The sequence below is a fragment of the Brassica napus genome, chromosome C1 (genome assembly GCF_020379485.1).
Source record: "Brassica napus cultivar Da-Ae chromosome C1, Da-Ae, whole genome shotgun sequence".
Lineage (NCBI taxonomy): Eukaryota > Viridiplantae > Streptophyta > Magnoliopsida > Brassicales > Brassicaceae > Brassica > Brassica napus.
In genome coordinates this window covers 47912169-47938241 of record NC_063444.1, presented here as the reverse complement: position 1 = coordinate 47938241, position 26073 = coordinate 47912169, and the positions used below count along the sequence as shown (strand labels likewise).

The following is a 26073-nucleotide window of genomic DNA, read 5'->3' as shown; positions in this document are numbered from 1 at the left end:
AAGGAGCAAAATTCCACTGACGTTCAAATTCTGATGGTTTATCATAAGCCCTTCTAAAATAAATTCCATCTTTCTTGGCAGTCCAATATCTATTTATGATGTTAGGTAAATTTAATATTAGACATTAACTATTTACCACTGCTCAAAGAAATTTTGTGCGAAAAATATTAGTAACCAGTAATAAAATATAATGTTGTGAAACAAGAGAATAAAATCTGTATGTTTCTGTTATTATTCATAAACATAAGGAGCCATTTATGTATATGCAATTACACCGTCATAGAATAATAGAAAAACTAGAGAAAGAAAATACAAATATGGAAACAGTACAAATCATAAGGAAAATGAAACTAGGTTTGGCCGACTCTCTCTCTAGGCGCCGGCTCTCTCTCTCTCCTCTAGGGCGCGGCCGACTCTCTCTCTCTCTAGCATTGGGCCGGTTATGGACCGGACCGGTTATGGACATCCACAATATATAACACTCCCTCTTGGATGCCATAACCATACAGAGTTTGTAATACGCTTTAGATGTTGCCTCATTAAAACCTTACCAGAAAAACCCAGTGGGACAAAACCATGGTGAAGGAAAAAGAGTACAACACGAATTACTCCCCCTGTTCTGAACATCACTAAAGGTCTTTCAGTTAACGCATCCCAATCTGATGCATGAGTTTTCTGAACGTGCAGGTAGGAAGTGATTTGGTGAACAGGTCGACTGAGTTCTCACTGGAACGCACTTGGACGACTTGGACCTCGCCGGCTTTCTGAAGCTCGTGCGTGAAGAAGAACTTAGGCAGTATGTGCTTCGTCCGGTCTCCTTTGATGTAGCCATCCTTAAGCTGAGCAATGCAAGCTGCATTGTCCTCATACATCACGGTTGGTGCGTCCTTGCCTTCGGTCATCCCACAATCAACTCGTATATGGTTGGTCATGGACCGTAACCACACACACTCGCGGCTAGCCTCATGTATTGCCAATATCTCTGAGTGGTTAGATGATGTAGACGCGATCGTCTGCTTCATGGAACGCCATGATATGGCTGTTCCACCATGTGTAAACACATAGTCTGTCTGTGATCGAGCCTTGTGTGGATCCGAATGATAACCTGCATCAGCAAAGTCAACTAAACCATCTTTGTTATGGTTAGTATAAAATAGACCCAAGTCTTTTGTTCCTTGCAGGTAACGAAGAACATGTTTAATCTCGTTCCAGTGCCTTTGGGTCGGACATGAGCTAAATCTTGATAATAGATTCACGGCAAAACATATATCTGGTCGTGTATGACTAGCCAGATACATCAAAGCTCCTATGGCACTGAGATATGACACTTCGGGACCTAGGACATCTTCATCGTCCATCTTAGGACGGAACGGATCAGTGTCCAGGCCGAGAGACCTCACGACCATGGGGCTAGACAATGGGTGAGACTCGGCCATGTTAAATCTCTTGAGTACTTTCTCTGTTTATGCCATTTGATGCACAAGGATTCCATCTTTAATGTACTCAAGTTGTAATCCCAAACAAAACTTTGTTTTTCCTAGATCTTTCACCTCGAATTATTTCTTAAGATATTCAACTGTTTGGGAGATCTCTCCAGAGGTTCCTAGGATATTCAAATCATCAACATACACTGCTATAATCACAAAGCCTTGGCCGAATTTCTTTATAAAAATACAAGGGGTGATCGGATCATTCTTGTATCCTTCTCTCTAGGTACTCACTTAACCTATTGTACCACATTCGACCTGGTTGTTTCAATCCATAAAGTGACTTATTCAACTTTATACAGTGTTGTTAACGAGTACTCGATTTGTTTTTCAACTCTATACCCTCTGGTACTTTCATATATATCTCATTATCCAGTGGTCCATATAAGTATGCAGTTACAACATCCATTAACCGCAAGTCTAAGTTTTCTCTTATAGCCAGACTTATCAGGAATCTAAAAGTAGTAGCATCTACCACAGGGGAGTATGTCTCCTCATAATCTATTCATGGTCTCTGTGAGAATCCTTGTGCAACAAGCCGTGCTTTATATCTAACGACATTACCATGTTCGTTTCTCTTCCTCACAAAGACCCACTTATGGCCGACTGGTTTAACATCATATGGTGTCCGGACTATTGGTCCAAAGACATCTCTCTTCTTTAAAGAGTTTAACTCCACGTTTATAGCTTCTTTCCATTTGATCCAATCTGATCGTTGAGTGCACTCTAAGATAGACGTGGGTTTATGATCCTCATTATCATCCATGATTTCAAGTGCTACATTGCATGCAAATATATCATCAATGTCGACATTCTTTCTATTCCATTGTATCCCAGACAAGACATAATTTATTAAGATCTCATTATTATCAGGACCATCAGTACCTTGAATCTTGGCGTCCCAAGAATCATGTTTAGATACATCAGGGCTGGCCGCATCTAAGCATTCATGATCGGCCGCGATCGCTATTAGGGTTTTGGGATCGGCTGCGGCTAAGTCTCGGGATTTAGAGACTGTCGCGGTCGTGTCTAGGGTTTCAACAACCTTGGTTTCATTATCTGCACCTTTCTTTGTTTTCCGAGGTTCTTGTCTTTGGAACCTATTAGTCTACCACGTTTCAAACGTTGTCTAGACTCTGTAGCAACTTTATTGTGTCCCTCTTGAACATCAATTCTTATTAGTGTATTAGCAGCTGGTATATATGACTTAGTCACTCTTTTCGGGTCAGCAAATTGGCACATAGACGGCACAACAAAATGCCTTAAGATGGGATATGCCTGGCTCATGACCCGTAAGCAATTGTAATTGAGAATATTTATGTTCACTAGACGGTCTTTTCCGAATCAATTCGGCCGCGTGTAAGACCGCGTGTCCCCAAGCTGTAGCCGGAAGCTTAGACCTCATAAGAAATGGTCTAGCTATGATTTGTATGCGTTTTATGAATGATTCGGCCAAGCTGTTCTGTGTATGTACATGTGCCACGAAGTGTTCCACACTTACCCCCATGGACATACAGTAATCATTAAACGCTTGGGACGTGAACTCACCAGCATTATCAAGACAGAGAGTAAAATTCTCGGTGGCCACTTTGTTCAATACGGCATTGGCTTCTATCATACCAACCTTGGCGTAATAAAGGCCAGTAGAGAGCGCATGTATAGACTCTAGGACTTTCTTATGTCCTTGGACGATCTCTATGATCTAAAGGAACTCTTTATTTCCTTCGCCCGTAGTCTCAATATGAAAACCATTCATTCGAATGTCTTTAAAGCTCAATAGGCTTCTCTTAGAGCTGGGTGAATATAATGCATCATATATCTCTAGATGCGTACTCTTAGGCAACATGATGTTAGCTTGGCTGTACCCCTCTATGAGACTGGCTATACCCCCAATGGTATTGATATTGGCGTTTTTCATTGTTAGATTTAAGAAATATCTTTTGTCTCTTAAGATCGTGTGGCTTGACCCACTGTCCACAACGAATACATCCATATCATATTTCATTCTTCAAAACAAACTATGAAATGATACTTTAGAGACTTCTTATAAAAACTTTCATTAATTAATAAAATAAGTTCAAAGCAATCAAAACATAGAAAACACAAAGCAAAGAACACAAAAACATAGATGTCGAATTCAACTTCATTCTTTTAGACAATCTGAAGTTTCATAATCCATAAGATCGTCTTGTTAATGATTGAAATCATTTTCACCATCTTGATAAGTCATGTGAGCTTTAGGATTCTTCCCTTTCAAACTCTCTTGGTAGAGATCAACGAGATGTTTGGGAGTCCTACATGTCTTAGCCCAATGATTGTCCATACCACATCTATGACACACGGATTTGGTCGAGTTTTGTGGCTTGAATTATGTACCACGGCCTCGGCCATGTACACGGCCTCCATAGGAGCCACGACCATATGAGTTACCTCGGCCTCGACCACCACGTCCATGCCATTTTCCATGACCACGGTCGTGTTGGCTATTACCCTGGAAATGGTTCGACTCTTTCTTATCATCTACGGTCGCATGTGCCTCAGGTAATAGATTTGTTCCAGGAGGTCTCAATTCACTGTTTCTCATCAACAGTTCATTGTTCTGCTCAGCGAGCAAGAGACAAGAGATCAGATTAGCATAAGTAGAGAAGCCCTTCTCACGATACTGTTGTTGTAACAACACATTGCTTGTGTGGAAGGTGGAAAAGGTTTTCTCAAGCATATCCTTATCTGTTATATCCTCACCACATAGTTTCAATTTCGAAACTATTTTAAATAGGGCCGAGTTATATTCGTCCACAGACTTAAAGTCATGGATTCTGAGATTCCTCCAATCATATGTAGCCTTTGGTAATAACATTGTTCTCTGGTGATCATATCTCGTTTTCAACTCTGTCCAAAGGTCTAGAGGATTCTCAATAGTCAAATATTGATCTTTGAGACTCTCAATAAGATGATGGCGTATAATCAATATCGCATTGTATCTATCTTTCTCACTTGCATTATTATCTTCGGTGATACATTCACAGAGTCCATTGGATTTCATGATGGTCTTAGTATCAAGTGCCCATTGCAAGTAATTATCTCCAGAGATTTAGGGCAACAAAATCCAAGTTGTTGATTTTCGACATCTGAAATCATATGTTTTATCTTTAAGATTATAGTGTTCAATGTTCTCTATATGATGCAATCAAAACAAGCTTAAACGGATATGCAATGTTTAAACAAGCCGCACGTCCAAACGAGGTGATCAGTTCATTCGGATATGATGCAAGTCGCACGGCCGAGACAAGTATGAACAATCTTATCAAACGGTTTCTATATGATCTTAATGCAATCGGTTATTCATCATAGCAAGAACGATTCTAAGTGATCATGAAACCTCAATAAAACAATCAAGCAATGTATCGAGGGGTTTAGTTACTATCAACCTAACGATCATATTCAATGAGATAATGCAATTAGGGTTTCAATATAAGCAAGTCTGGTTAGGGATTAATCAAGACTATCAAGCGATTCCAAATTCATTCAATCGGTTTTATTAATTCAAACAACTGAATTCAAGAATGAGATTGATCAATCCTAGCAATCGGTTCTATGTGATGATAATCAGACTCAAAACATTCAATCACATAAACAATCAAATCAAATTTCGATTTCAGATTAGGGTTTGCATGGTATGCATGCGGCTAGGCTTTAGGGAATTAGGGTTTCGATTTTAATCAAGCAATAAGATTCAATTTAGGTTATTAGGGATTGGATCTATTGCCCTAGGGTTTGGTTCTTAGGTTTTAGTTTTACCTAAACCTCAATGTCGGGTTGAATGTATCACCGAATAGAGAAGAACGCGAGCTGATCGTTGTTGTCGGGTCGTAAACAGGTTGCTGTCTGTCGCGAACGGATTGAAGCTGAGACGAGTCGCGAACGGGAGCAAGCAGCTATCGGGTCGTGAACGTGCTGGCTGTCGAGCTGCGAACGGTATCGGGTCGCGTCGAGCAGGCTGAGATCGTGTCTCACGAACAGGCTGAAGTCGCGAGCTGAGGAACGGACTGAGGTCGCGTGTTGAGATCGGGAACGCCTTGAGTATGGGGTTTTAGGTTCTCGATCAGATTAGGGTTCGTCGGGTTTAGGGTTTATCGCCGGGATGAGATTAGGGTTTTAGGGTTCGGACTTTAGCTTAGGGTTTAGAGCGTAATCGTGCTGATAACGTGTTGTGAAACAAGAGAATAAAATTTGTATGTTTCTGTTATTATTCATAAACATAAGGAGCCCTTTATATATATGCAATTACACCGTCATAGAATAATAGAAAAACTAGAGAAAAAAAATACAAATATGGAAAGAGTACAAAACATAAGGAAAAGGAAACTAGGTTTGGCCGACTCTCTCTCTACGCGCCGGCTCTCTCTCTCCTTTAGGGTGCGGCCGACTCTCTCTCTCTCTAGCATTAGGCCGGTTATGGACCGGGCGGGTCATGGACATCCAGATTTATAACATATAACAAATTTTGTGGCTAATTAATAATACTTCCAAACCTTTGTAGATGGGCTCTGTCAAATCAAACCAAATTTCGCCCAGTCGCTTAATAACCTTTGGTGTTGTCTACACGTGCAGTCCAGGTTTGATATTAGAACAAGGGTGTCTCAATGATTCCTTAAAAATAATAAATAGAGTCAATAGAATGGTAATATTACAGGGGGAAATGGATGCTGCTGCCAGCATGATCGAGAAACAATCCAGGTAAAATCCACCTAAGCAGAAACTTTTAACAACTTGGGTTTGATTTTTCTCTCTCCTGTTATTTACGAGGTATCCTGACATGAGACCACTGCTCGGGAATTATAGTCCTCAATGAGTTTTAGATTGTTTTTCTACTTTCCTGGTGCTAAGTGCCGTTTATATTCTGTTATAACCACTACCACCATCGGATATATATATCTTCCCAGATTTCTCCACTCATTCAGTATCTTATTTCATTGAAGCGCTTCTCAGGCATCATGATTACACAAAGTACAAAGTCGTGGTTTATTCAGTGGTCGTTAAGGTATTTTTTTCTTTTCTTAATTTTTTTTATATATGTATTATACGTTTTCCGTTAAAGCGATTCATTTCCTCCCTTTTGAGCAACTAATCTCTCATGGTTTTGCAGGCATATGCAAAAACATTTAGGTTTAGGGATAAAGTGTTGAAGAAAGATGGAGTTTGACACATTGTATTACTGAAAAATGCCGACGCTAATATATTGACATTATGAAAATTTTGAGTATGATTTACATTTCATGCAGTTTGGACACATTCCCTTATGATGGAACAACCACTACCTGTGAATCTCCCTATACATGTGAGTTCCATGTGTTATTATGGCTGGTTCAGTACATGCTCATAATGTTGATGTCAGTCTTCTCAGTAAACGTTGGTAAGCTCTCGGTTATGTTTTTGTTTCTTGGCAAAATTGCTTCTTACTCGGGACATCCCGTCTTCTTTTTTATTCAGGTTTAGGACACCTGGTTGCTTAAAATGAGGATGAGTATGTGCAGTTATCTGTTGATCCAGCTTCTGATGTGACCGCTCTTTCAAAACTGAGATAAGTCTTGGTCCGTCCTTTGCTGTTGCTCTTGAATCCGCATACCGGAATATGTGGAAAAAGTACTGCAAAGGTGAAAAGTACCGTCCTTAAAGAAAATTCAATGCCTTTGCAGATTGTGGACTCATATGGGTGAAGATCTGAAAGAGAGTCAGTCCATGAGATCTTCCTCTCTTTTTCACTTCCAAGACTATATAGGAACTAGACTTGTAGATTACTTGTCTAGTAAAAGGAATTTTGTAAAATCACTCTTTTTCTTTCTTTTTCTTTTTGGTTCTCTCATCCAGCTTAATTTAGCTTTATAGTGATTCTTGGTAAGTTTAGGGGGAAGTGGATTTAATTGGAGTTTTTCGTCTCGTTTGAGAGATAAAGTTGTTGCATCAGATAGGGACATAGGGTTTAAGTAATGAGCCATATGATAGTAAATGGAGTATACTTTTATAGCCAAAGCTTTTCAGCGCCTAGGTTATCTGTTAAGTTTGAAAATCATGCGTAGTAGTTGCCACATTGACATAACTGAAGATAATAAATTATTAAACCACCAGTATATATGTATATTTAGTTAAAAAAAGTCTACAGACTGTTGACTTGTATTATTATATATAATTATGCTTTGCTAACTCCATATATACTAATAAGTGCACTAGCAACTACTCTTCATTCCCCACTTCGTCTGCTCCATTGATTCTACCAAAACCATATAAAGTACTATAAAAATCACTAATCTTGTTACTTTTCTTCACCACCAAAGCATCAAACTGTCTACTGATTCTCCTCTTCAAAGTAACTCAAAACATTTAATTAATCTCAAGAAAGATGAAGAACGAATCTACCGTCATTGATGTCCCTGCGGAATCTAGCTCAGCCATGAAAGGATCAGCTCCTTTAATCGGTGTGGCTAGAGACCACACTACTAATGGCTCAGGTGGATACAAGAGAGGTCTCTCAATCTTCGACTTCCTCCTTCGTTTAGCTGCCATTATTGCAGCATCAGTAGCCGCTGGAACGATGTTTACAAGCGACGAGACTCTTCCCTTCTTTACACAGTTCTTACAGTTCGAAGCTGGCTACGACGATCTACCAACTTTCCAGTTACGTGTTTATTACATGTCTGATGTCAATTATACTGTTTTTCTTGTGACGCAAGTCACCTAATGATGTCATGTGTTGTTTTTCAGGTTCTTTGTGATTGCCATGTCCATGATCTCAGGATATCTCCTCCTATCTCTCCCTTTCTCCGTAGTCACCATCGTTCGCCCTCTCGCCACAGCCCCAAGACTCCTCTTGCTCGTTCTAGACACTGTACATACTCCAACCTCTTCAATACTATTATTATGTAACCAATATTGCTAAAACTCTAATGATTTACTGATAGATAAATAATTTATATATGATTAAATCAGGCGGCAATGGCGTTTAACATGGCAGCTGCGTCATCGGCTGCGGCGATAGGGTATCTAGCACACAATGGAAACCAGAACACGAACTGGCTCCCCATTTGCCAACAGTTTGGAGACTTCTGTCAGAAAACCAGTGGAGCTGTGGTCTCCTCCTTTGTCTCGGTCGTCTTCTTCATCATTCTCGTCGTCCTCTCCGGTGTCGCTCTCAAAAGGCACTAATCACTTACAAATATGTGTTCATTAAAAAAAAAAAAAAAAAAAAAAAAAAAAAAAAAAAAAAAAATGTGTTCATTATTGTTAAAACTATTAATTATAGTCCTGTCCTGCCTTGTTTCTGTTGTGTTGATCTTTTTGTAAAAGGAAAATGAAAATGTGATGCTTTTGTGAAAGAAAAACGAAATGATTTTCTCAAGTTGCATCTTCTCTAGTTAAGTATTTTACTCGTTTCCTTACTGTTGATTAAAACAGATAATGAATGTCACGTTTACCACTAAGTGAGTTTCTTATATTTTTTATATTGATATTTTAATAACATTTTGTTATAATTTTGTAAAAAGTAAACCATTAATAAATGGCATGTGTATAACTGAAGCATTTAGCAATTTCACAAATGGAAAAAAGATTTATTTATCTTCAATTATTTATTTATCTTGCTATTTTGCTGAGCATGTACTCACTAGCAACTTATTATCTTTTCATTTTGTTTGGTAATTCATTGCCAATAGCTGCGGATAGAGAATCTCATTCTCATGCAAGCACCAGTGACTACAATCTTGAGGAGCATTTTCAGGAACATCGGGACCACGATGCCTTGAAGGATGACCATCTTTCCTGAACTCAGCCAGATATGTAATGTTCATAAACTTAACCCTACAATATTCATATCTCATTTCTTGCAATACTTTAGAGATATAACTGTTGTGGACAGGATCAGATTCCATCTTCTTCATATCAATCTCTGGCTCTGTCTCTGCATCACACAAACCACCCAAGTTCCATGTCCCATTCAGGGCCGGATCTGAGAATATGGGGGTTTTAAACATTTCTTAAGAACATTTATAAAAAAAAAAAAAAATTGTGATGATTTGGGGGTTTTTACCCATATAAAAATTGTCTAAAATTTTGGGGGGCATAAGACCAATGTTTCAATGGGCTTGCCCATATCCGACCCTGGTCCCATTCCTACAACAACCAAAAGAAAACACTTAATTAATAAAACCAATTTTAAAGACTCTTGTCTGATTCTCCTTCTTAGATTGTTGTGAAAACATACCTATAATGCACAGGAGAAAGGCTTCTGAAGAAGATATAACTATTCTTGGGGTCTAATCTCTCTAAAACCCATGACTTCCATGTCTTTAAAGACTTCTCAAACCCCTCCATTACACTCATTGTCTTGTTTAACTTACCCCCCTCCTGAAAAAAGACACCTCTGAAACAACAACAACAACAAAGACGGTAAGAGTACTTATCGATCACCTTTGTCTTGTTTGAGTTCACATGAAGATTTTTACGCGTTAAAGGTTTTGTCCTCGTTCCACCAATGTCCTGTGTTAAAGATCAAAACATCAGACCCGACCCATCTTTTTGACTGCCAGTTAAACTCATCGACTCTAACCGTCATTCTGACATCTTCCGGTGAGTTCTCAGGTGGCCGACCAATCACGACAAGAAACGAGGTTCTATGATACTCAACGGTTAGGTTATGTTCTGGAAACCGCATCGAAAGGAAACCCTTGTGCTTGGTTATAGGGTTCCCATTAACTTCATATATCTCAGATTCGTTAGAAGCAGCTTGTGAAAGCATACACAAAAGAGACTCCCATTGGTTTCTTCCGATGGAATCTCCGACAGACACTATCCTCCTATTCCGACTCCTCTCCAGAAAATCACTTACGTTGAATCTATAATCGTTTCACACCAAAACAATGTCGTAACCCTAGATGTTTGTCTTAACCTAGACCATTGCCTTGAGTCTCAAGCAACAACAAAAAAAACATAAACCGACACTCTTCTCCGTAAGATCGCAGCAGCCGTGTGGTTGCCATCGCCATTGTCGAAAACCAGACTCTTTTCTACCGTTATTCAGACAACGAAAACCAGAATCCAGAAACCGACACTCTTCTCCGTAATAGGTTTCGTCTAAGAACCCATTTACCGTATGAATAGTCGACTACATACCTCGTTGTTTCTTGGTTCCTTCCTTTTCCCTGAGAGCATGATTATCCTATGATTAGGCCTGGGCGTTCGGGTACCCGTTGGCGTTCGAATCAAGTTTTTCGGGTTTACGCTCCTAAGTTCCTTACTAAAATTTTATTAATACGGGTCGGGTTCGGATAATAACACTTCGGGTTCAGTTCAAAATTGTATTGCGTCACAAAACCCATAAAGTAATCATATATCGTACGGATTCGGGTTATATCGGTTCGGTTCAAAAATAACTGAAGTAAAAAATAAAATTTTTGAAGCAAAACATAAAGAAAAACATCTAAATTAAATAAAAATTAATCTATCACACATAAAATTGATAAAATAACAATAAAATATTAAATCAAGCATGAAAACAAACATCATTTATAAACAATATGTATTGCCTTATAGAGAGTAGAATTTTATTTCAATGAGCAAATTATAAAATATTATTTATAACTAATTGTGTACTTAAATAATTTATTATTATTTTAATATTTATTATTATATATCATATTACCACAAATATTGAATTTAATAATGGGAATACTTATATATATTTTAAAATATTTATATTGACTATTAATTTCGGATTTTTCGGGTTATCCATTCGGGTTCGGTTAATAACACTTCGGATTCAGATATTTTTTGTACCACCCTACAAGACCCGTTCGGGTATTTTTACATTCGGGTCGGATAACGGGTCGGATTTTTCGGTTCGGGTTCGGTTCGGATTTCGGGTTCCGGATTTTATGCCCAGGCCTACCTTTAAGTGGGTTTCTTAATGATTATTTAATACTTTAAATGTATTTAAGTGGGGTTAAGAACTCTAGTTAAGAAACTCCCATTTTAAGCGGTCCAATGAGAGTTTCTTAATTAGGGGTTCTTAAAAAAAAAAAAATTTAGATAAAATTCATTTATTAAATAAAACATATTAAAAGATAACATTTAAAACATTGATATAAAACAAAACATAAAAATAAAGATTAGTACAATAATCGAGAATAATTTGAAAGAAACATTTCGAACTCAGTTGTTGTCTTCATCACGTCCAAACTTACTCCATAAATGTTCAACCAAATCAGCTTTGAGCTGTTGATGCATTTGTCTATCACGAATTCTAGTTCGAACACCCATCATATTGGCGATATTTGAAGGGATATCTGTAGAATACGTGAGATCGACATGTGAAGTTCCGGTGTCTTCTCCTTGTTGGAACTCTAAAACATCAAAATGAGTGTATCCATCTTGTTCGTCTTCTACTATCATATTATGGAGTATGATACATGCTCTCATAATCCTCCCAGTTTTGGCTTTATCCCAAAAAAGTGCTGAATTTTTAACAATGGCAAAGCGAGCTTGCAAGACTCCAAAAACCCGCTCGACATCTTTTCGGACAGCTTCTTGATGTTGAGCAAATAAAACTGCTTTTGGCCCTTATGGTATTGAAATAGATTGGATAAAAGTTGCATATTTTGGGTAAATACCGTCTGTGAGATAGTAAGTCAAATGATACTCTCTTCCATTGACGGAGAAAGTGACTTTTGGAGCTTGACCTTTTATTATGTCATCAAAAACAGGTGAGTGATCAAGAACATTGATATCATTTAAGGAACCTGGAGGTCCAAAAAATGCATGTCATATCCATAGATCATGCGAAGCAACCGCTTCTAAAACGATTGTGGGTTTTGCCGAACCACGTGAATATTGACTTTTCCAAGCGGTGGGACAATTCTTCCACTCCCAATGCATACAATCGATGTTTCATATCATCCCGGGAAATCCACGATGCTCACCAATATCAAGTAAACGTTGAAGATCAGCTGGTGTTGGTCTTCTGAGATACTCATCTCCTAATAAATATATTATTCCTTCCACAAAATATTCCACACATGACCGAGTAGTGGTTTCACCGAGTCGGAGGTATTCATCAACAACATCAGCCGCGGAACCATATGCCAAGACACGAATGACTGCTGTACACTTTTGAAGTGGAGAGAGACTAAGCCTTCCGAGAGCATCTTTCTTTTGTCGAAAAAATTCAATTTCATTGGAGAGTTGATCAACAATAGGCATGAACAATGGCTTGTTCATTCTAAATCGTCGTCGGAATAGATTTTCAGGATATGTTGGAGTTTCACTGAAATAATCATTCCATAAATGTACATCTCCTTCTTCACGATTCCGTTCGATATGAACTCGTTTTTTTCTTTTTTTCCTTCCTTCTTGATCATCATAACTAATGGCTAAATTTTCAAATGTTTGATCAAAATGTTGATCAAAATATTGATCAAAATATTGATCAAAATTTTTATTATCTACTCCCTCAAAAGTGTTATGAAAAGAAGAAGCCATAGAATTGATATTTTTGATTCTTTTGTCGAATAAGAAAAAGGGTGTGTTTATTCTTTTTGACTGGAAAGAGAGAATGAAGATTGTGATCAATCGAAAGAGAGAATGAAGCTTGTGATCAAGAGAGAATAACGCTTGTGATCTTCTGATCAAGAGAGAATAATACTAGTGATCAAGGAGAAAGAAAGAATGAGGCTTTGTGATCAAGGAGAAAGAGAGAAGAACACTAGTGAATCAATTTTTTTTTTTCCTGAGATCTCGGTTTTGTTGAGATCAAGGAGAAAGAGAGAATCAATTTTTCTTTAGAGACGTGAGAAGTAAAGAAGAAGCATTTGTGATTATATAGACAAGCATAGACTTTATAAAATCAATGTTTCACTCGACCACTCTTGTGACACATACATACAACCGAAGTGACATATACATCTTGTGACACATACGGACCACTCAAATGACATACATCTTATGACACATACGGACAACTCTTGTGACTTCCATCTCTTGTGACACATACAGACAACGCTTGTGACTTCCTTCTCGTAACATCCTCTCTGGTCACATACGGCCTCTCGCGACATCCTCTCTGGTCACATACGGCCTCGTGACATCCTCTCTGCAAGTACACACACGCAAACAAGTAAACTCCTTGTGTTTTAATAATACATGAAGCATTGAAATAAAATAAACTGAGCATTTAAATAAAACAAATCGAGCGTTGAACATTTCACATTGAAATAAAACACAGAGCATTTAACATAGAGTTCAAACAACTTAAGACACATAACCGAGCATGGAACAAAATCTGAAACAGAACATGAAACACATAGACTAAAGACACTGAAACAATAACATGACACAAGTACAAACATTTAACCCAACATCTCTGAAATTAGCTTCTCCTTCAGAGCTTCTTCAAACTGAGATCTGGCTCGTTTTTATCAATGAGACTCTGGAGCAGACCCATCTTAAGTCTTTCTTTAGCCGCCAAGTCTTGCTCTTTGATAGACCACATGCGCTGATACTCCGAGACACCCAGTTGATCAACTACGTTTCTCTTACCACCTGCTCCTTTAGCTGCCTTAACACCAACATGACGTTTGGTGGGGTGATCATCATTCGTAGTTGCCTGAGAGATAGCCTCTTCCCCTCCATCCTCACACCTTCTCTTCTTAGCGCTTGATGTTTGTGGTCCATCAAGCTTAGCACTTGCAAGGGCACTCCATTTCTGATCGTTTTTCAGCTCCTCCCAAGCATGGTGAAGATTAAACTTAATCTTATGACCGTTGAAGAATATTTGGTGCTCTGACCACTAGTTTTCTGTCTTGTTGCAGCCTCATAGGAGCCATAGAACTTACAAACAAGATCGTTCATCTTCTGCCACCTTTGCTTACACTGAATGGCCTCTCGTTTTTGACCTCTTTCCACCTTTGGACTAGCTGCATAGTAAGCTGCTATGCGTTTCCAGAAGGTACCGGCTTTCTGCTCATTGCTTACAATAGGGTCTTTGCTTGTGTTTAGCCATGCGCTAATGAGCACAAGATCATCTGTGGGAGTTCATTTCTTCCTTTCTTTGCGCTCTCGAGGTGAGTCTTCACAGAAGCTGGAAGTTTCAGTACATTGAGTACTGAAACCAGGGACTTGTGATGAAAAACTCGCATAATGAAAGGGTTCAGGATGGACAATATCTTGTTGACTGTTCAACAGGTCAACAAAATTCGCTGTCTGAGTAAATAGTTTCGTTGAATCCATTTCCTAATATGCGAGAGAAGATAGGAAGAAGAAGAAAGGTGTTTGAAGAAGAATAAAATGGGAGATCGTGTTAGAAGATGAAAAGAAAAGAGAGAAAGCCCTGGTTTTAATACATGAAAAGAAAAGAAGGTTGTGTTAGTTGGCTTTTAATTGCCTTAACTCTTTGAGTTAAGTTGAGATGAGTAGACTTCTATCTAACATATTTATTACCAAGCTTTTAATTGCCTTTACTCTTTGAGTTAAGCACACAGTCCTAACACGCATTCATCTCTAATACAAGCATTCATCACAACTGAGAGTTATCAGAAGCATTCATCACAACCACAACCACAACCTAACAACCATATTCACTAAGCATAACCTAACTCTAAAAAGCATTTAGTAACCTAACCGAGAGTCGCAAGTAGAGAGATCAAGTTTGCACACTTACCTAACCGACATGGGGTGATTCGCCTCCAAGAAATAAGCTGTCTTTGGCTCCTCAAGTTCTCACTCCCGATGCATTCTGATCTTTGCCTCCTCGCATGATTCATCAATGCAAACCAAATTAGCAATGCACTCAGTGTAATCACGAACCATATAATCAAAAAACAAGTGTCTTCATATTCATAACACCTAATTTAATCAGTGATTTCAATTACCTACAAAACTCTAATTAAAATCTCATTCAACAGAGTGAAAAGAAGGAAAAAGACCCAATCTTGATGATAATGGTATCACATCGGAAGAGCTTGAGCTTCTCCATGGTGGCAGGGTGGAGAGATGCAACGAAGTTATCATCATTGATGGCTTCATCGACGACAAGTCTCTTGGGAGACTTCTTCCTCTCCACAATAGCCGATAGAGAAATCTTTCTTCGATTTCCTGATAACAAGATAAAAAAGAATTCACCTTTGAACATTAGACACTAGATCAATCAAAACCCTCATCGAACAAAATACAAAGAAGGATGAGGTGAGAAAGTTAATTACTTGGGTAGTTGATCTCGAAGTTGAAGAGATCGTGAGAGACATCTGAAAGAGCGATGGAAGAGACCGTGCGGAGACGAGAGAAGATGGAAAAGACGCCATTCGGAGCAAGAGAGTCGTTGATCGTGGTGGGTTTCCATTGTTACGAAGACGGCGAAGATGAGAGAAGACGGAGGAGACACCGTCAGAAGCGAGAGAGTCGTCGAGCGTGGTGGGTTTTCATCGTTCTTCGGACGGCGAAGAGGAGAGAAGACGGAGGAGACGGCGAAGAGGAGAGAAGACGGAGGAAACGGCGACAGCAGCGAGAGAGTCGCCGATCGTTTCTCTTCCCTTCGGAGAAAACGAGAAAACCAAAAGACAAGAAAGAAGAAAGAGAGAAAGGAGAGAAGAAAAAAAAATAAATGATGTCTTTTCTGTTTGACACGTGGAACAAAACCCACGTTATAATCGGTCCCCAAATTACCAAAATAAGGATCGATTATCTCCTTCTAATATCATTTACATTTAATTTAATGAGTTTATTTCTTTAAGAACCCTCTTTAACACCAGCGTTAAAGATGGTCTAAAAATCCAAAAGAGAGATGAGGCTCGAAGCCGACAAGATCAACGACGACGAAGGAGAAGATTAGGAAAGTAATGAGAAGAGAGATTCCGAGTAATGTATCTTTCTTGATCTTGAAGGTTGAGAAGAAATGAGATGAAGATAGAGAGAAGAGTTGCATCAGAGAACTCGATTGTTGATGATCATCTATGTCGGCATAAGAATAAGATTTGATCTCTCTCCCTTCTTGACGTGAAATTTGTGAATATGTGATCTTGTTTACCAAAGTATTAGTAATAAATATATATGTTCCGGGAACGCAATAAATACGTAATTAATAATCAATAGATCCACTATTAATTCACCCATGTGAGAAAACACAAATTTCAATAGATGCATATTACAAAAGCAATTAACTTATAATAAAAAAATGTTTCCTCACATGCTCGCTTCTACATGTGTTATCTAAATGACATTCAGTTTCCCAATATATTTAAAACTATTATGTTTTCATTAAAACTATTTATATATTATTCATCAATTTGATGAGTTTCTTCTGATTTTCAAAGCGGGTAGCTTTACAGTTTCTGCCCTTGTAAAATACGAAAGCATTGTTACATAATGTTGAAGTTATCCATTATCCATACATGATACATGATAGCGCATGCTGCTTTTTGCTTTAAATTCTAAAAAAAATTCATAATAAAAATCAATAGCAAATCACTACTTTTATAGTATTACTAGAAATAAAGAAACAATTTGAGATTGAAGAATCAAGCGATTTATTACCATACTAAAAAGAGAATCGTGCATACAAGGCAAGTCTATGAAGACTTACCTTTACAACATGTGCAAAGGATTTGAGCTTTTGACTAATTTATGGATATATGATTATACATAGGGAAATATCCTTAAAAAAATTTATATCACAAATATAGATTGTAAAGATCAAAATGACCAAAATGTTTCATTAAAAAGGTAAATATACACTTATATCCCTATGGTTAACTAATTCCTTATTGTTTAGAGTTAAGGTGTGAGATTTGGAATTGAGATTTAAAATTTTATAAAATAAAATATAAATATTAAAAATTTGAAAATAAAAATTCTAAAAATAGTTTCAAAAAGTATTTTCAAATTACAAAAAGAAATTTTGAAAAAAAAAAGTAATTAAAAAAATAAAATTTTTTTAAAAAAAATCGAAATTGAAAACATATAATCTAAAACTATAAAAAAAAATTATTATTTTTAATTATTATTTTAATTTTTTTTTTTTTAATTTTTTTTTAATTTTTTTATATATCTAAAGTATTATGATCATTATTAAATGAAACATTTTGGTCATTTTCCTTCTTATGGTCTATTTTTATGATTAAAACTTAAAAATTGTCTATTTAAGAGAATTGCCCTTATACATATGTTTCTTTTTAATTTACTATGTTCCTACGTGTAGTTATATTACTTATATACATAAACAAACATAATAAAAAGATAAATACTATCAAGTAGTTATATATATAATCTTTCTCTTTTTTTAACAACATATAATCTTTTAAATGGCCAAGACTACTAGTTAATTTCCCAAAACTCTAGTATTTGGACCCAGGGCGAAAACTCAAATGGCTTTAAAGCCCAGCCCAGAGAAAGAAAGAGAACAGACTTCTTTGTTATGGTGTGGATGAGAGAACTCTTGAAGAGCAACTTCAGGAACCAAAGAGAGGAGACGAGAATATCTGAATTATAAATACGAACTAGAAAACATAGAATAGCAAAGTCCTTATCGTTTCGTTTGCATTTACATTTGCAATTGCGTTCCATGTTATATTATAATCATAAAAATGGCAAACGTAAACGCAAAGAAACAATTGGGACCGTAACTCGTTTGTTTTGTCAGAATGAATATCTTGTATAAATGATTCAGATATTCCTTCCACACTTTCTCTGCAGTTCAAAAGAAAAAAACAAAGAGAATCAAAAGAAGAGTAATATAGAATAAAATGGTCCTTAGGTTTTGCTTTGGACCAGATAGAGAAGGCGTTGTAAGTTGTAACATAACATACATTTTTACACACATGCTATGCCCTCTTCTTTAATTATGTGTTAGGGCCACAGTTTTTTCTTCATGTAATCTCATCACATGAATCACAACATTTCCCAAATCATCTTTCATCGTCATTGATTCATATACATGCACGTATACATGATACAAGCTCTCAAATGACCTTTTTGCGAGTTTCATTGAAGTTATCTCAGATTCTCAGGCATCAAATAATACACATTTTTAACTCTCTGGCTCAAATGTTGAAAAAGAAAATTCTACTCTTTTTTTATTTTTGTTTTCAAATTGGTTAAATAGTAAATAACTAAGTACATAATAATAAAGTTATACTGATATTAATTGTCCTCCTTTTTGGTGTTTGTCTATGACAACTGGGCCAAGTATGGACTCATAATCTAAAGTCAAAATCTAAAAGATTGTTCATTCGTTTCGGATATCGTCAACCTCGTCTATCTCCTACCTGTTCCATTGCTTCCCCAGCAAATGAGATATTCTGTTCACAAAACCATCACGCAACTATTGTTATTATTATCACTTTATCTTCTGCATAAAAAATCATGCTACGGTACAGAAGAAAAAGAAAATTAAAATCATGTTAGGCTACAAAGTTATCATCAACAAATTGGCCATGTGCTTTACATTCAAGTGCAGTATTAGTCATCCTGATTCCTTCTATACAATATTTATTAAACAAAAGCTCTTTCAGGTCTATTTTAAAAAATTACTACTAAGTTTCTATGTCTCATCTCGAGAAACAGCCACGACATCTGTTTAATACTTAATTATTGGCATAGTAGCATAGACATACTTGACGTAAGCAAATTGAATATGACAGAATGAGAAAAACAAAATATTACCATTGGATGAGGAGTTGAGTAATAGTAAAAGTGTTGGCCATTGTAGCCGTCGGGACACGGTGGTGGCTCGACAACGTCGCCGTGACATTCCAGGTTAACTCCAAATAGCCTCACCGTCCTCGAGCTCCCTGTAACCACCGTCGGTGTCTCAGCGACGGCGCCTACAATTTTCCACCGTCGCGACACGCGCGCGTCTTTTAGTTACATATTTTTTTTTATTAGTTAGAGGAAGAAATAACGAGCACGTTAGTCTAAGTTGATTGGACGGTTCTCCTTAGTTTACAACTTGACGAAGATTATTGAAATTGCACGCGGCTTTATTTTCTTGTCCAGAATAAAAATGACATGACGAAAGAAAAACAAAGAGATATATCTATTACAAAATGTTATTTCAGGTTGTTATTTTACATATATATACACATGCAACTAATCTAATTGTCACATATTTTAGGATAAAATAAAATAACTCCTGGGCGATTTTAATTCCGACAATTTTGTGTAAGAAAATAAAATATCCACCAGCTAAAATGGTTAAGCTCAGTCTAAATTATGTTTAAGGTAATCTAAAACACCAAGCATAAAATAATAACCTATATAATAAAAATGTACGAACGTATATATTTTGGTGAAAAGAAAAGACATGATCTATGACACATATCTTTAAAAACAGAAAGTGTATATATATCTGACACACAGATAAGAGAAAAATAACAAAAAAAAAATTGAGATAAGAGATAAAAAGTTTTACCATAGTGTGAATACTCTTGGTGAATGTTAGGGTAAGAACTAGTTGACGCGTGTACTTGACGGTATGGTGTAGTCAAGCCGTTGCTCCAGTACGCCGTCGTGTTAACTCGAGCATCTTGAGAGACGACGGAGATGGCGGAAGGGGAAGAAACCTCGCCACGTTTTCGCCAACCAATGAAGACTCTATGTAGATCAAAACGGTGGCGCTGAAAGAAAACAACGTCCCCTGCGTGGAGCTGCTTGTCTTTCACGTACCTGCTCCATCCTTTGGTCAACACGTAGCTTTGGCTACTGTTCCAATACGAGTATCTGAATTTCCAACACTTGCTTGACTCGTCCTCGAAGGTCAGAAGCATCCCTTTCTCCGTCGTCTCAGCCGCCGCCACGTCATCGGCGGCATTATTGAGAGGGAAGTGTTTCTCGGCGTGTTGTTTCGGTATGACTAAACGATTTAGCTTTCCGACGTCGCTTGGTGTTAGTGATTTCTCGAACAAATACTCTCCATCAACAACGGCGTCGTTTTGGTGATGGTGCAACGAGGGAGTGTTGTGGTGGATGTCCCTCGAGTAATGGTTGCCTGACATTTTTTTTGCTTGTGAGTGAGAGAGAGTAGAGAGGATATGCAGAGGTTTGGTGGTGAAAGGGAGATGGGTAATGGTACTAATATAGTATTATACGAAGGAGAGAGGAAAAGAGAGTGTGTAGAAAAAAAAAAAATTGGGAAAATGGTTAACTATTGATGTGAAAACTGTGGGAACTATATGATGTAGATGAAGAGGAGGATGACACGACGTCGATAGTACTTTTAAGGTTTTGCGTGATGATATTTCTTTTCAATCATTATTTTTATTTTCCCTTTTGTTGTTGTTTTTGCAGACTTGCAGTCCATGTATATGGACTAAAACATTTTAAAAATATAATGGTATCGGAATGCTCGTTTGATAAACCTTGTTGGCATTGGATCCAAAGAGGTTCTATAGTTATTTATAGTACAAGAAAATCGTTTTAAGTTAGTGTAGTTTTTTGTCTTAGTGTAAATATTCTTCATATTTTATTATGTTTGGCAAATTATATAAGGGATACCACCAAGATTATTGTTATCAGATTATTTTATGTTACAAGGACTTCCGTGGCCACGTAACTACGAGCACATAAATACGGGAAAAAAAATTAAAAACCCCTGTCTGAGATCTACCATGAGTGAACAGATCGAAAGTTATCTGTTTGTTAAACAAAAATCTATGACGTCATTAATTAACAAGATCCTTAATAATGGACTCTCGAAGCAGATAAAACTCACTTATCACATAAATGTGTGGCTTGCATGAGTCATAATCCTTTTCTCATGTGGAAATAGAACACATATCTGATAATCGAGTCAGCATCGGTTCTAAACGATTAAAGTCCTCATAAATAGGAAAATAATCTCTATATGTTTGTATGTAACGTCGTGCATGAGAGAGACTGTAGATAAGAGAAAATCATTAAACTTTGATAACTTTATAAATAAGAACTCTCTTTATAATGTAAAAAGCAAATGATATTTGGGTGTAGTCACTTTTTGATTATGTGTTCATAAGTTTACGGATACAAAGTAGCCTCATCTTGTCCATTCTACTAGAAATTCTATAATTAAGTATAACTCATTATATCACAAATAAGCCCAACATTACCAATTATGGAAAATATATATTTTGACGGACAGTGTTTCTTACGGCTGTCTATAAACGTAAAAGATAATGGTGATGATTGGTTCAACTATGGCTCTAAAAATTTAGCTATAAAAATTTAGCTGTAGGTAAATTTGTTATAGCTGTAAAGTTGTTACTGTAAATTTTTTTTCAGATTTTTGATGTAGTTAAATTTGTTGTAGATGTAAATTATAGGCTGTAGATATTTTAAAATAAAATATGTGATGTATATATAAAATAATTATTTTTTTATCAATTAAATAATTTACATTAATATTTTTTTTTATAAATTCTCAAAGTTTATTGTTATTTAAAATGTGATATGTAAATAATATATATTTTATTTAAAATATTTCAATAATTTTTACAACACCCAGAATTGAATTAAATATTTAAAGATGTTTTTAATTATGATTATCTAATTTATTTGATATTATAGATAGTTTTTTTTTCACAGAATCTACAGCCTATAAAAGAAAGCTTTAGGTTTTTTACCTAAAATACATTAAAAAAAAATTTGTTTTACTTTTTTTGCTGTAGGTTTAAAAATAAAGTTAAAGCATGATTGGTAAAAGTTTATAGAAACTTGATTTAGGTTTTAACTATTAAAAATAAAGCTACAACATGATTGGTAAAATTTAGTGATTTAAAAGTAAATAAAACTAAAGTAAGGAGATAAATCTCAACCAATCACCCCCAATATTTTGACAATTAAGTTTAGTTCTAAGCAATAAAATTACTTTCATATTATAATTGAATAGTATAAATATTATGTAATGAATAGGGATCCAGCGGCTGAGACCACCATTATCCATGGTTGCTTAAGGAGCGGTTAACAATTTTTTAATTAAAAAAAATGAAAGAGAAGAAGAAGAAGAAGCAGCAGTGCTTTTGATGCTTCTTTAAGCGTCGTTGTTTTGTTCTGTTTGCGGGTTCCACCGACATGTGGCGGTCCGCGATTGGTCTTTTTAATTTTTTTTTTTTTTTAGTCAGAAAAGAGAAAAATTAAAAAAAAAATTAAAAAAATTAAGCACCCCTAATAAATTGCTAGGGTTAATGATGCTCTGAGAAGTGAGGTGGTACATAATAATGAAAAGTAAGAAGGTACAGAGGATACTTACCCCTGACGCAAGTGAGAAGCTCAAGTTGTGGAGCATGTGCTTTGCCTTTCCGACACACCATCGCATGCATCTTCACCTCTACTTCATACCTTCCCTTATGTTCCTTTCTCACTCTGTCTCTTTATTTTTACAGTTTATTCTCTCTTTTTCTTTATTATAATCATTTTATAATCGAGAGGGATATAGACTTAACAAATGATATGTGAAATCGACTTGACTTTGTGGCCATGTTTTCTCTTTTTGCTTGTTTACAATACTGAACAACTACCCTCCTATAGTTTGATGCTAACTAACACTCAACATGCCGTGGTATATGATAAACTAACATATAATTCACCAAGATGGGAAATTGAGAATAGTGAAAACATTTTGATAATTGTTGAAATAGTAGTAATGTAAGGGATGAAGCAAGTAAAAGTAAAAACACAACAAAGTCTCGACCTCATATCTGCTTGGTGGCTCCGGCGGCTCGCCGCCGTCGGAGGCCTTCCCTCTCCCCCTCTGTTTTTTCTTTGCTTCTTCGCCAGCTCTCCTCCTCCCCCGATATGTTGGTGGCTCTGTGACTGAGTCAATCCGGACTTAGCCTCTTCGTAGTCTGGTTTGGATCTCTCGTTGGAGCTATGGAGTCACGATGAGGGGTGCTGCGGTGGTGGGAGTTGTCTGGAAGTCGGCTTTTTGGGTCCGGCAAAGGCTCGGGTTGAGGTTTTCGTTTCTAGATCTGGTTCCTTTGCCGGTGGTGGGAGCGCGTGGCCGGGTGTTTAGGACTCCTTCGCCCAGATCTGGGGTTCTCGGTGTTTAGGGTTTCAGATCTGCGGTGGAGTGGACCGGTTCGAGGCGGCTTTCTTTCTCGCTCGGCGTCGAGTGGTTGGTTTTCCGTCTCTTCCTCCGGTCAAGTTGGACCTCGGGCCAGTTGGTCTCCGAAGGCGTGCTCGTCGTGGTGAACGCTACTGCGTGGTAGCGGTAGCTTTGGCGCTTGCTCGTGCGGCTGCTAGTGTCTGTCTCTCTGTCTGGCCGTCTATGACGAGCCAGGGGCTGTTCCGGCGTCGCTCCGGCTTTGTTATCCCGGGTTCGCCGCTTTTGGTGCTGCTGTGCCCATCTGCATATGGGTTCTCTCCCCCTTTCCGTCTCTTCGGTTAACTCGTCGGTTCTTCTCCGTTGTTGTTTTGCTGAAGAGGCAATATGGAGCTATCATCGGTTCTCGATGCTAGCACGAGTCGGGGTTCTTGGATCTTCGGATTCCCGGTTCCTCGTAGGAGCCTCGTGTTCCGATTGGTCATCCCAGCCCCATTGCTTCTCCATTTGGTAAGTAGTGGGGGGGGGGGGCAATTGTTTGTCCATGTTGCAGATTTGGTTGGACAACATTGAGATGTGGCTCTCACCAGACCCGTCTTTTTGCTTGGGTTCGCGTTTACTTCCGAAGTCGAACCAAATAAGTGTAGTTCTTAGTGTTCTTTGGACTAGCCAGATGGCACTCCTAGGGTTCTCAAGAGTGTGTAGCTGCTGAAAGCTCTTGGCGTTCGGGTTCTTCGTCCATCGGTGGTGGTTCGTGAGACTTGAGTTTCCTTGACTAGGACCGACAAAGCTGTGCGAGATGGATTCCAATCAGTTGGAGTAGCGCTGCGGGCAAGCCAATATCTACCAAGGCGTGGTCTCATGGTATATCAAAGGTTTTCTTCCCATGCGGCAATGTCATCACTTGGTCAAGCTTTTTCTCTATGTCCTTTTGATTGCTCTATATGTTCATGTTTAAATATGTATGTGGTCACTGGGAAGTGCTTTTTCTTTCTTTCTATGTTGTTGCTTTAGTTTATTTTCATCTGCTACTAGTTTGCTTTGTAACTTTTGGCACAAAAGAAAATGGTATAAAATTTAACATTTTTACCAAAAAAAAAAAAGAAGTAAAAACACAAAGATAGTGATGGACTAGAATCGTTGGTAATACAATATCAATTGTTGTTCATATATAATTGTTAGTTCGCGTTATGAAATATAAAATTTAAACAGTATACAAGTACAATAGTTTCACGTTACTAAAGGTCGATATAAACATTTCAGTAAAAAAAAACTTAATGTATGAATTCAGGGAATTGAAAAATAACCCAAAATTTGAAATAGAAAGTACAGTTATAAAGATTTACTAGATATTGATCTGCGCACCCGTGCAAATGTATTTTTTAAAAAATATGATGCTATTTGTTTTTTTATGTCACTATTTAAGGTTGGGCACAAAATTCGAATTCAAAATTCGAAGAACCGAACTGATCCCAATCCGAATAAATAGTACCAAATCCAAACCGAAATTGATTAAATATTCAAATTATTCAAAATTTTGGTATTTGAAGAACTGAAACCTAATCCGATCTGAATTAAAGTATTTTGGATATCCAAAATAGATTTATATACATATATATTAATTATTTTTAGATTTAATATATATAAAAACATACAGAATATATATGATACTTTTAAGTTCGTTTAAATACTTGAAAATATATACAAATAATCAAACGTAAATATCTAAAATAGTTAAAATATACTCAAAACTACAAAAATACTTAAATAATTATTAATTTTCTATCCAAATATTTAAACAAAACTAATTTATATGTTAAGTTAAGTACTCTGACATATGTTATTCAAATTTATATGTAATATATTCTATTGTTTATAGATTTTTTAAAAAATTGAAGCATATAATAAATTTTTTAAAATTTAAAATAATTTAAATTGGTTATCCAAATCCGAACCGAATCTTCAAAGATCTGAACCGAACACGAAGTCCCAAACATACCCGAAAACGAACCCGAACGCCCACCCCTAATCACTATTATATCCTATATGTGTCATCATAGGTTACAAAAATATGTGTTATCATATAATTAATCGAATTTTATACGTACCATCAAATAAGTAATCTTATAATTAATAATATTTCATACATACAATCATATAAATAATAACATATATTATATTTTTAAATTTCAATGTGAAATATAAAAATCATAATTTAAGTTGGTGTTTGAAATTGGGCTTTGTATTGTATTTTTCTTATATATATTGAAAATATTTTTATAATGGTTATTGGAAAATATGTTAGTAAAAATCAAATTTTGAATCTATGTATATTTTTGAATGAATTTTTGATATAAATCAATTTTAAATTATTATTTTGATCTTAATATGTATATCAAGTAACATAAACTCATTTTTTTTAATATAATGTAATGAACTTCTAATATTTTTAATAGCATAAACCCATTAGTTTTTTTTTTCTAACTTACTGTTATCCATGTTTTCAAACAACGCTATTTTTTTAACTGCTATGTAAGT

At 36.6% G+C, this 26073-nt stretch overlaps 4 protein-coding genes and 1 long non-coding RNA gene across 6 annotated transcripts; 1 reads left to right on the top strand and 4 right to left on the bottom strand.

Moving 5' to 3' along the window:
- Nucleotides 1–644: 644 nt before the first annotated feature.
- On the bottom strand, nucleotides 645–1022 carry LOC125580094. Its single transcript, XM_048744067.1, has one exon. It carries the CDS (start codon nucleotides 1020–1022, stop codon nucleotides 645–647), a length of 378 nt encoding a protein of 125 aa, XP_048600024.1.
- Nucleotides 1023–5913: 4891 nt separating this feature from the next.
- LOC106422883 (casparian strip membrane protein 2-like) lies at nucleotides 5914–8710 on the top strand. The gene is made up of 3 exons (XM_013863670.3): nucleotides 5914–8159; nucleotides 8247–8370; nucleotides 8472–8710. The coding sequence occupies exons 1-3, from the start codon at nucleotides 7885–7887 to the stop codon at nucleotides 8685–8687; spliced, it is 615 nt and encodes a 204-aa protein (XP_013719124.1). The 5' UTR covers nucleotides 5914–7884; the 3' UTR covers nucleotides 8688–8710.
- A 453-nt stretch (nucleotides 8711–9163) lies between these two features.
- On the bottom strand, nucleotides 9164–10522 carry LOC106422859 (protein trichome birefringence-like 8). Its single transcript, XM_048744066.1, has 5 exons — nucleotides 10473–10522; nucleotides 9983–10372; nucleotides 9878–9900; nucleotides 9627–9650; nucleotides 9164–9486 (listed from the first exon to the last, which is right to left on the bottom strand). The coding sequence occupies exons 1-5, from the start codon at nucleotides 10520–10522 to the stop codon at nucleotides 9164–9166; spliced, it is 810 nt and encodes a 269-aa protein (XP_048600023.1).
- Nucleotides 10523–13325: 2803 nt separating this feature from the next.
- Nucleotides 13326–17331, bottom strand: LOC125580347. The gene is made up of 3 exons (XR_007318093.1): nucleotides 15731–17331; nucleotides 15190–15623; nucleotides 13326–13623 (listed from the first exon to the last, which is right to left on the bottom strand). It is a non-coding gene; the product is annotated as an uncharacterized LOC125580347 (long non-coding RNA).
- Nucleotides 17332–18569: 1238 nt separating this feature from the next.
- Nucleotides 18570–21048, bottom strand: LOC106450467 (B3 domain-containing protein At3g11580-like). Of its 2 annotated transcripts, none has more exons than XM_013892131.3 (3): nucleotides 19933–21048; nucleotides 19185–19378; nucleotides 18570–18820 (listed from the first exon to the last, which is right to left on the bottom strand). In XM_013892131.3, the coding sequence occupies exons 1-3, from the start codon at nucleotides 20513–20515 to the stop codon at nucleotides 18767–18769; spliced, it is 831 nt and encodes a 276-aa protein (XP_013747585.1). In that variant the 5' UTR covers nucleotides 20516–21048; the 3' UTR covers nucleotides 18570–18766. The 2 variants fall into 2 exon arrangements, with proteins under 2 accessions (XP_013747585.1, XP_013747593.1); XM_013892139.3 differs by having other exon boundaries at nucleotides 19185–19345; nucleotides 19933–21016.
- Nucleotides 21049–26073: the final 5025 nt, after the last annotated feature.